The 10,668-nt window shown below is 53.8% G+C and overlaps 2 protein-coding genes across 13 annotated transcripts in view; both read right to left on the reverse strand.

Annotated features, from left to right (window-relative positions):
• SEMA6C (semaphorin 6C) overlaps window positions 1–10,668 on the reverse strand; it is a 314,549-nt gene that overhangs the window by 103,108 nt on the left and 200,773 nt on the right. The window lies entirely within an intron of this gene.
• Window positions 53–9,669, reverse strand: CERS2 (ceramide synthase 2). 4 transcript variants are annotated; one of them, XM_053590755.1, is made up of 11 exons: window positions 9,504–9,669; window positions 3,665–3,838; window positions 3,149–3,266; window positions 2,872–2,990; window positions 2,612–2,669; window positions 2,460–2,510; window positions 2,177–2,269; window positions 1,866–1,994; window positions 1,588–1,694; window positions 1,303–1,456; window positions 53–1,118 (listed from the first exon to the last, which is right to left on the reverse strand). In XM_053590755.1, the coding sequence occupies exons 2-11, from the start codon at window positions 3,835–3,837 to the stop codon at window positions 978–980; spliced, it is 1,143 nt and encodes a 380-aa protein (XP_053446730.1). In that variant the 5' UTR covers window position 3,838; window positions 9,504–9,669; the 3' UTR covers window positions 53–977. The 4 variants fall into 4 exon arrangements, with proteins under 4 accessions (XP_053446730.1, XP_053446728.1, XP_053446727.1 ...); XM_053590753.1 differs by lacking the exon at window positions 9,504–9,669 and adding an exon at window positions 9,181–9,392; XM_053590752.1 differs by lacking the exon at window positions 9,504–9,669 and adding an exon at window positions 8,803–8,990.

A 10,668-nucleotide genomic window follows, 5' to 3' on the forward strand; every position in this document is an offset into this window, starting at 1 on the left:
CACTTGCCATGAAGTTTAAAAAGGAAAATGTTACATAACTGCAAGGAAGGCATAAGAAAGATTATTGTCGTTTATTTAGTTGATCCCCCTTTTTCAATTCCTAATAGTCTGATGCTTATTGCCACATTTTATTTAATCTTTAATATATTTTAATTAAAAAAAAAAAACATTAACAATACATTTTGGTCTGAAATGGTCCCTCTGCTGAAATGCTATGTGCTAGCTGTAATTCTGGCTTAAACCCATACATTTAATAAATAAAAATTAGAATTAGTTGCCATTCTACTCCAAACCAGCTAGCCTAGTGGGAGGCAGCTGAGAGAGAAAGGAGGCAGTCAGATCTCAGACCTGTGGCTTCAGAGGCGGCTGGCAGAGAAATAACACAAAGATCATCTTAGTAGTCCCCAGTACCCCCCCACTTTTTAGCAGAGGTAGGGTAAGGGTCATGTACACCCTCCTACACTCAATTCCTTTGTGTCTAAGAGGGAAAAAGTTAAAAGTCAGCTCAGCTTTGGCTTCTGACCTGAGTTAGGGAGCTTAGAAAGGTGAGCCTTGGTCCAACTTTGGCAGAATGATGAGGCCCTCAGGTGGGACAATAAGGCACAACCCTGCCTTACTGAAGGTCAGGGAGTCAAAGGCAGACAGCTAGGGCCAAATTATAAGAATAAGGAATGTGAGTTGTAATCCCAACCCCCGGATCTGAGGAAGGGTCTCAAAAGCAATAGAAAGGATAACGGGAAGATAGGAAAATAAGACTATCCCTCCCCTCTGACAAAGGAAATAACCAACCTCCCCTCTACCTGGGGGTAAATAGGCTGGTCAGAATTTGGTTTAAAGGCAACTAGGTGACAAAGAAGCAAGGAGGGATGGCACAGAGAACTCTCTTCTTTCTTCTTTCTCCCCAGAGCTTAAAGTGACCCTGTAGGGGGGAGTGTGGTAGTTCCTTGGCTTTATGCACTAATCTGGGACGAGCAGGTTCAGTCATTTTTATGATGGTTGTTATTAAGGATGGGATGGCCATTGGCAAGGGGCCGGCTCTTTGCTCCTCCCCCAGCTGCAGTCTCCTCCCCCTCTGAGCTCTCTGTTTCTTCCCGGTCACTGCGTTCATCTTCTACCAGCTGTGGAAAAGGGATAAGGTAGGTTACATGACATCCTCACACGCCTAAGGACTGCCTCTCTCGGTGTTTGTTCTGAGGCGCTATACCCAGGGACCCGCACTGGTTTTTCTAAAGGGTGGCTACATAACTGGGGTTTTGAAGAGTAATAAGGCCTCTTATTACAAAATGAGGATGGAGACTTCACCTTTCCAGTTATGAACTTGTGGGCCATGCGCAAAATGAGGTAGGCCCAGAAGATATGTAGCAGCTGTAGCACTCCCATCATGGAGTTGAAGAAGTAGTAGCCAAAGAAGGGAGGGTAGAGCTCCAGTGGGTACACAAGAGTGCAATGCAGGATCCTAAGAATTGAAGGGGGACACAGAATCCTAAATGGATGAGAAAGAGTCAAGACGGAAGGGAATAAAAGAAGGGAGAAAGGCAAAACTCCTGATACCTTCAGAACAGGAGTGTGGCCTGGCTGCCTACTCACCAGAAGGGCAGGATGACCAGTCGGGTAATGATGAAGACAATGGCGAAGACAATGAAGATGTTGTTGCAGGTATTTTTCCATCCCGCGTAGTTAAACATCTTGGCTGACTGCACAGATACCCCTTATCCATCATCACGGGCTCCTGACTCTCCCAGCACATTCATACATGTACCCCTGTTAGCAGTACTGGCTCTGCACTCCCCCAACCCCTGCCCTCTCAAAATCACAAAGGCACAGAACAACCTGCATTTGGGTCTCTAGGTTTGAGGAAGCCTAACCTCTAGCAAGTAGTCGGAAGAATCATGTAGAGCCATGATAAGAGTTCCTGCTCGGATGTAATTGGCAAACCAGGAGAAGCTGATGAGGATGATGGTGGCAACATGGTGGATGATTTGTTCCTTGAAATCCTGCAGAAGAGATGCAGCTCCAAGGAACTTTTTCCTATCCCTCAGCACCCACTATTCCTCCTCCTTTTAGTTCCCCATATCCCAATTGCTGCACCCAAAGCACCCAGAAGTCAAACATGAGGCTGTTCATCCTAAGGCCTCACTTTCACTCTTAGGCCTAATTGCCCAGCCCTTTCACCCACCTTCCGCTTGACATCAGAGGCAATGCTGAAGAGCAGGGACCAGTAGAAAGAAAGTTCAATCATGTAGTACCAATACTGGGAAGGGACAGTGCTCTGCAAGAGGAGAGAGGTAAGAGCAGCCAGGTCCAAGGGTCTCACCACCCCAAAGCCACCCTTCTAGCCCCTGAGGTTATTCCTAGTTCCATGACCCCAGGCTGCTTGCCATGTGTCCAGAAACCATCTCTTCACAAGAGTATGTATGTCTCAGCCACCCCCATGTAAGGAAGTGGGAGTCATCTCATACCTGTATGGGATATCCCTCCCAGACTTTCTTCATGTTGTAAAACCAGGGTTTCTGCAGAGATGGTGAGAGGGTAACGAGGAGAGACCAAATTCTATAGCCTCCCCACCCTTGCTGGATGAACCTACTCCCACCTCCCAGCAATGCCCACTCACATCCACAATGACAGCCATGCCAGCAATGAAGGCAATCAGGTAAAATGTGAATCTCCAGCTAGAAGAGGAAGCAGAAATGGCCACTAGGTAGGCAGAGGGCAGAGCCCTCCAGGAGCCCCCAAGTGCCCACAGCCAGCCTCTCAAGATCCCATTAATTTCTGAATTCACATCTTCCTACACACAGCCACGGCCCACCCCTCCCACCAGAACATAGCAGACCTTCCTCTGCCTCCCAGCTTCTTCTGCCCCACGTCCCCCACCTGGCTTCTCGGAACTTCTTGAGGAGACTGGGCCGATCTTGGTTGCGCCGGCGGCGGAACCAGCGCTCTACTTGGCGGCCAGAAAGGCCGCTCTGCCGAGACAAAAGTTCTACCTCTGCCTGGGTACAGTGAAGACGCAGTTAGGTTTAGCTTCAGAACTCCAGTGCCCCTCCCCCACTGTCCCACCCTCTCCCAGCAATGACCCAGGTCAGGACCTCTGCTTTCCTGCAAGAGTTCACATTCAGGCTCATCCCCTCCCCACCAGAGCAGCTCATACCTGCTTAGGCTGCTTGCCACTGGTCTGGTAGAAATGTTCCAAGGTGGTGTTGGGAGGTGCCCGCAGCCGAGTTTTCTCCTTTACGTTCAGGAGGGCGGCCAGTGGTGTAGCAACATAACTGAGGAAGGGATTTGAGTGAGAAGAGGCTGGCTTTCTTGGAGTGAACTGCAAGCTCAGGGAACTTTCTTCTGGGCCTCAGTTTCCCTAGTTTCCTGGCAACCCCCTTTCCTCTATCCTCCCGGGCTGCCCACAGCTGACAAAGCTGCCTGTGTTCACTAGTGGCCAGGCCGGGTGGCGGGTGAAGGGTGAGAACAAATAACCATTGAAGGACAGGGCCTGAGGGTGCCGAGCCCTCAGGAAGACAATGGTTCCCTCAGCGGAGGGGGCTGCACAGTGGGAAGAGACCTGGGCAGCCAGAATCCCAGGGTCCAGGACTAAACAAGAGGCATACTTGAAGTCTAAAAAGTCATGTGACTGGCAGCCAGGAATGGCCTGCGGGTAGGCTAGTATGCTTACAGCTCAAAGAAGTATCGGATGATGAGGAAAAGCAGGGCCAGGGGCAGTGTGATATAAAGGTCTGAGGCTTTGGCATAGACACGTCCATCTCGATCTTCTAGGTCAGCCCAGGTTAAGTTCACAGGCAGCCACAGCCGTTCCCACCAGAAATAGTCATACAAGGTCTGGAGCATCCTAAGTGAGGGGAAGGTAGAGGACATCAAATTGGGGCAGCTATGGGAAGCGAGGTGAGTGAAAGTTTTCACTGCGCAGCAAAAGGTGCAGGGAGCAGAGACTTAGGTGCTAGATTTTGGTCCTGGCTATGCAGCCTTGAGCAAATCCGTTTTCTCATCTGTAATATGGTAATTTTCTAGGTTTAACGTTTACTATTTATAGCAACATGAGATGCTGACGATTCCCTGGAATTAAGAATCTTGGGGTCGGGCGGCGCCTGTGGCTCAACGGGTAGGGCGCCGGTCCCATATGCCGGAGGTGGCGGGTTCAAGCCCAGCCCCGGCCAAAAATAAAAAAAAAAAAAAAAAAAGAATCTTGGGGTCTTCCTGTCATTTTGTTATACCAATCTGGAGGACAGGCAGGACTGTAGCCCTAGAAGTTGTAGCCAAAAAGCTGAGTAAAGTCCAAGGCATCCTCCATTCTCCTCTACTCCCTGGCCATCTCCTCTAACCCCTAGACCACCTCATAGCTGGAAGCTTTTCTGGTGGGGGAAGCCCAAAAACATTGCAGAACTGGGGCAAACCCTTCCTCCTCTTCTCTACAACCCATCTCAGCAGCAGGTCCCTGGGGAAAAATTAAGAAGCCAAGGTAAACCACAACTGTGTCCCCAAATGATGCTGCATTCCAGAACAGTAATCTGTGGACATCAAATTGCACATAAGGCTGACAGCCCATGCTAAACCATCCAGTCACCACACATAAAGCAGAAGAACCCTATCAGGCTTCTCAGAAAGAAAGTGAAGACAGCAGAGACTCAGGAACTGTGGGATGGGGAATCGAGATGGCAGACCCACGCGTCGGTGGAATTAAGAGCTATTCCTGGGCGGTGCCTGTGGCTCAAGGAGTAGGGCGCCTGTCCCATATGCTGGAGGTGGCAGGTTCAAACCCAGCCCCGGCCCAAAAAAAAAAAAAAAAAGAGCTATTCCTAATAAATGATCATCCAGAAAATAAAATACTAGTCTACAGGGAAACATCCATAGCCCCTCATCTAAGGAAAGAGCTGCTGCTGCCTACTTCTTACCCACTTCCTCCACTGAAAGAGAAAGGGACTGGGTGGTAGTGGTCATTTGGATACCCAGAGGATAGAGGGAATGGGCTGGGCAGGGGGATTGGGTAGGGCAGCAGCCACTTAGAGCTAGGAAAGGCACCGAAATGGCCCCAAAGGCTCAGAGACACTGGGTCCTAGGATGCAGCAATGAGTGCCCACAGGATGACCAGGGCCATCTTTTCTAGGCTCCCTGCCTCTCATTCACCTCCCAGAAGGAAGGAGGCTGTGATATTCAGGCTGGCCCAGAGACTGGAAGCTGAGACAGAAGGAAGGTCGCTCCCTCTGAGCCATGGAGAGGGAAGAATGGGGGATTGTTACTCCACTGTGCACTGGACACCAATGGTGCCACTGAATGAAGATGGAACCTTCAGACTGCAGCTGGGCTGGGCTGGTCCTCCCACTGCCTCTGACAGCTCCAGCTCCGCCCCCACATGCCACAGAAGCACTTGCGAAATCACTCTGCCTGTCACGGGTCAGTATTCCAACTCAAGGACTTCACCCTCTTGTCCTCACTCCTGGTCACTGCTCTCTCAGATGAAATCAGAGGTCAGCACCGACAATAAAGGAGCTTCAGCTCCACCTTCTCCTGTCTTCCTCCCCCCAGCCATACACACACACTCACACACTCCAGGCCTCAACACAGCAGGGTACTGCTCCTTCCCTCTCCACCCTAGGCAGAATAAACATTTAATATTTAATTAGTTAAAGAAATGGAAGCCTTCTGAAGTGAACAAAATTAAATGAAATCTCCCACAGTGGAACTTTCCCAATGCAAGCACATACACACTTATTTACCTAGAGAAAAGTTGTAGAAAACTGAATAAAGAAACGACAAAGTTAGAAAAACTGAGCAGGGACGGGGCAATGCAGAACACCCAGATACATTTGCACACCTCCCCCTCTTCCTTACCATTTTTTTTGGCTTAGCTTGATTGGAGGTGAAGAATGACCTGACCTGGTCACCTGACTACTGACTGCTGTCTCTTGGACCCCAATTTTTTGTCCAGTGAAATGTAAAGGCCTGGGCACAGGCAGGGGAGGACTTTGGGTCCTATCCCGGCCTGGTCAGTGAAAACTGGCAGTGATATTACTTTTGTCAGGTGCATTTTGAGAGTTAAGGATTTAGAGGGTTGACTGGGGTCATGGAGGGTGGGCTGGGTGGGGCCCTCTAGAGCTCCTGGGGTCCAGAGGAGCTCGGGAGAAGGCAGAGAGAATGGCCAAGGGCAAGCACCTGGATACTGCAACTATCTCAACCCCTGGACAAGATGACACCCATCTTCTTCCTCTCCAAGCAGGGAAAGTGGAAGATAGAAGTGAGAGCACGTGACTTGTCTGGATTTGGGAATGCACATTAATGAGACTCTCACACGTGGGTCTCAGGTTTTCCATGGCCACAGCCCTGCCCTGTTGTCCCATACTTCCATTAGTAGAGAAGCATTACCCACCATGTCCCCACCCTCAAGACTAACCCAGCAGGTTAGGACCTCTGACTCAACATGAGGGAAGGGAAGACAGAGGGGTTCCTCGGTAGCCTCACTTACACAACCCACACAGGCTGGCTGGCAGCTTCTTAGCACCAGCACACCAAACCAAGCAAGGGATCCCATAAACAAGAAGAAAGAGTGATGTGCATAGGGCCAGGGTAATGACCCTGCTTTTCCAGACTGCTCTAGCCCTCAGGGCAGTTACTTGATCTCTAGCAAAGAAAACCACAACCTACAGACTTCTTCACTCACGGAATTCATTCTCCCACACAGTAACATGGTGTGTGTGTCTCTCTCTATTTTCTCTCTCTCACACACACACACACACACACACACACACACCTGCCTTAGAGACATAGATGCCACTTTCGGAGGCACTGGCTGGAGACAGGCCAGAGAGCAGGGATTTGACAGGCATTGGATTACCAGGAATTTGAGCAAGGGTCCGCCCAGCCCCAACCTATGCTCCAACTCACACTGACACCTCCTCAGGACTGTCCTAGGTAGATAAAGAGGCAGAGGGTCCCCATGGGAGCATGTAGGCCCAGAGGGCTGAGAGGGCAGAAGTTTGGGCCTATGAGAAAGGAATTCTCAGACTGAGTATGACGACAGTCCCACTGGCTCTCAGAGTTTGGAGGAATAACTGAGGAAGATATACATAAAGGGGTCCAAAAAGAAGGAGAAAGGGACCAAGAGAGGGTCCCACAGGCTCTCAACTTCCACTGAAGCCTGAGTGACTACAAAGAAAGGTGGTTAGCTGAGCGTTGTGGCAGGCACCTGTAGTCCCAACTACTTGGGAGGCTGAGGCAAGAGAATAGCTTAAGCCCAGGAGGTGAAGGTTGCTGTGAGCTGTGATGCCACAGTACTCTACCTAGGGCGACATAGTGAGACTCTGTCCTCAAAAAAAAAAAAAAAGAGAGACAGAGAGAAGAAAGGTGAAAGAAGTGCTGAACAGTTTTTCTTTCTTTCTTTTTTTTTGAGACAGAGTCTCACTTATTAACCCTGGGTAGAGTGCTGTGGCATCACAGCTCACAGCAACCTCCAACTTCTTGGGCTTAGGCGATTCTCTTGCCTCAGCCTCCCAAGTAGCTGGGACTACAGGTGCCCTCCACAATGCCCGGCTATTTTGTTGTTGTTGCAGTATGGCCGGGACTGGGTTTGATCCCTCCACCCTCGGTATATGGGGCCAGTGCCCTACCCACTGAGCCACAGGCACTGCAGCAGGTCATGAAATAGAAGGCTTCAAGCCATGGATGAAACCAAGAAGAGGGGTGGTCACTGCTCCAGGCTGCACACAAGCCCCAAAGTTTAGGTCAGATTATGGGAAAGATGTGGGTGGAAGGCAATAAAAAGACCAGCGACCAGAGGGCCTCCTCAGGCCTCCAGCTAGCCTGGAATCCACCAAAGGCCCCAACACACCCAAACTCTGCATGAGAGGCCAGGAGCAGGGAAAGGCCAGCAGAGACAAGAAACAGCTGGAGGCAGTGCTGAGGACACAGGGAAGGGCTAGCCAGACTGTGGCCAGTGGCAGGGGAAAGAGGAGCCCCTTCTCCCAGGTGAAAATCTAGCCAGAGGCCCCAGTGAGGGGAGTGGAGCCAAGGGAGGTGGGATCTCTCTTTGAAACAAGAGTGTGTGCAGGTCAGGGCCAGGTCCTAAGCTAAGGGACAGGGCTACAGACAAGCCCTTACCCTTAGAAGCCCCACGACAAGTGCAGCCAGCCACTCACATTGAGACTCAGTCACCCCAACTCTGACTAGGCACAGAACCCTATTCTCTTCCCTAACACAGATGTGGGGGCGGGGGTGGGGTGGGGGTGGAGTGTGCCTGCCCATTGGAGGCCTTCCCTGATTCAATTCTCTCAGAACAGGGGCTCAGGATCCTCAGGTTCACCTGACCCCTGGGCCTGGCAACTCAGGTGACTGCGATCAGGCTTTGATGCAGGAGCCAGGCTTGGAGAAACTCAGGGCTACACTCGGGCCACACGCACGCCCGCACAGGAACCCCGCCTGTGATTAACAAGTGAGGGTGCAGAGAGCCAGTTCCATCGGCAGCTCCCGGCGCCTGCCACACACCTCCTAACGGTATGGGAGCCCGGCCGTGGGGGGGCCGGCAGCGCAGAACCGCTCCTTCCTGTTTCCCGTTAAGCACATGGACGCTCTGACCTCCCTCGCGTGGGCACCTTAGGTCGGTGCGAAGAGAAAGCAGCAAGACCCTCCTCTCTTCTCCCCCTCTGGCTCAGGACGCGTCCAGGCCGGGCCAACACCGCGGGCCCACTGCCAGGACGGGGGCTCTGGAGCAAATGGTCACCAAGCTTTTCTACTTCCCAACAAAGAGGCGCCTGAGACTCGGCCCCTCCGCAAAAAGCCCTCGCGTTCCCACCTCCCAGCCCATACCTGCTGCCCAGGAGGCTTCTGCGGGCTCCGGCCGGCGCTCCTGGCCACACCGAGGCGCCAGGCCAGCCTGCCCCGGCCGGCGCTGGGGGCCCGGCCGCTCCCGAGCGCTCCGGCCCGCCCCGGCCCAGGCCGGCCGCCATGAGCGCGCAGGCTGAGGCCCCCGGGCCGGCGGTGGCCCTCCGCCTCCCAGTCCCCCCGGTGTCCGCGCCCCTGTCCCCATCCCCTCCTCGCCTCCCACCCCGCTGCCTCCCCCGCGGAGCCCCTCCCCGCGGGTGCGCAGCGAAGCGTCCCCCATTTCGCCTAACTTTCCCGCGGCTCCTTCCCGCGCCCACCCCCGCGCGAAGTGCCTCGGGCTCCGGGGCCCGGGTTCCGACTCACTCGGCGGCGGCGGCGCGGAGCTGGCGGAGCCGGGAGCCGCTGCTCCGTGTGTCCTTCGGTCGGTGCCCCGGGCCCCCTCCCGACTGGCTCGGCTCGCTCCTCTCCTCCCCCTTCCGCCCGCCGCTGGCCCACTCCCTCCTCCTCCCTCCGCCTTCCCGGCCGCGGAGCCCAGGCCAGCCGAGTCCGGGGTGCCCGGGGAAAGAAAGGCCGTGCGCTCTCCAGAGGCCGGGACAGAGGGGAGCGGCCCGGGCCTCCGCGCCGGGCGGCCGCCCCCTTCCAGCCCTGGCGGGTCCCCGGAGCCCGGGCCCAGCGGCCGCGCCCACCGTAGTCGTTACACCAGGGGAGAAGCCCCGGACGAGGGAGTGCGGTCTCCCCCAGCCACTTGGGTATTCTGGTTCAGGTTGGGATCCAGCCCACCGCGACCCCGGGACAGACCCGCCAGGTGCCAGCGAGTCCGGGCCCCGGAGAGGCGGTGCCCTTGCCCCACCCTGCCCGCCCCTGCCGCGGTTCGCTTCCTCAGCCCGGCGACGGCGGCCCCCGTGCCCTCTGGCCGTCTGCCCACTTCCCACCGCCGCCCACAGGGTAGCCCCGCGCCCTGGTGCGGGCGCCCAGGCTGAGCCCCGCTCGGGCCCCCGGAGGTCCGGTGAGGAGAGCGTTCACGCGCGCTCTAACCCCACTTCGGGAAGTCCGAGCCGCCCCTCCGCTGGTGTTTTGTACTTGAGGTTTCGAACTACACCTACGTCTATCCGTGTTCGATTTCATATTATAAAGTAGTTTTCCCTTAAATAGTCTGGTAAATGTGCTTTCCCACAGCAAAAAGCACGAGGCAACTTGTTTACCCTAGGTTTACGGAGAGCTACAGCTTACTCCTTGTAGAAGCACTTTAAAAAACGTTCACCTTGCTGAAATGTTGGCTTGTTAATGCTGAGACTTGTTGACTTGTTAATGTCACAGTGAGAACCTCTGACAGCAGGTCTACCCACTTGCCTCAGGGCTTACCTAGTGCAGTCCCACTTGTGCTTTAACAGTTCTCTTAAGGAGCAGGACCTCCCACCAATACAGTGGGCTGGGCCCTCATCTACCAGGAGAAGAAAAGCAAAAGCCAACTGACTTCCACCCTACACACTTGCTGGCCTTGTTCCCTGAAGCACCCCCAGGGCCTTCTCCAGGCTTTCCCAGTTCCCAGCAGCCCCTCCAGCCTTATTTTCCTTTGCCCCTGTCAGAACTCCTTCCTTATTAGCAAAGTTTATACTGTAACTTTCGGAGGCACCTGTGGCTCAAAGGGGTAGGGCATGGGCCCATAGGCTGGAGGTGGTGGGTTCAGACCCAGCCCGGCCAAAAACTGCAAAAAATAATAATAATAATAAAATAAAAAGCTTATAGCGCCGGCCCTATATGCCGAGGGTGGCGGGTTTGGACCAAGCCCTGGCCAAATTGCAACAAAAAAATAGCTGGGCGTTGTGGCGGGCGCCTGTAGTCCCAGCTGCT

The sequence above is a fragment of the Nycticebus coucang genome, chromosome 5, assembly GCF_027406575.1.
Source record: "Nycticebus coucang isolate mNycCou1 chromosome 5, mNycCou1.pri, whole genome shotgun sequence".
In the NCBI taxonomy this organism is placed as follows: domain Eukaryota; kingdom Metazoa; phylum Chordata; class Mammalia; order Primates; family Lorisidae; genus Nycticebus; species Nycticebus coucang.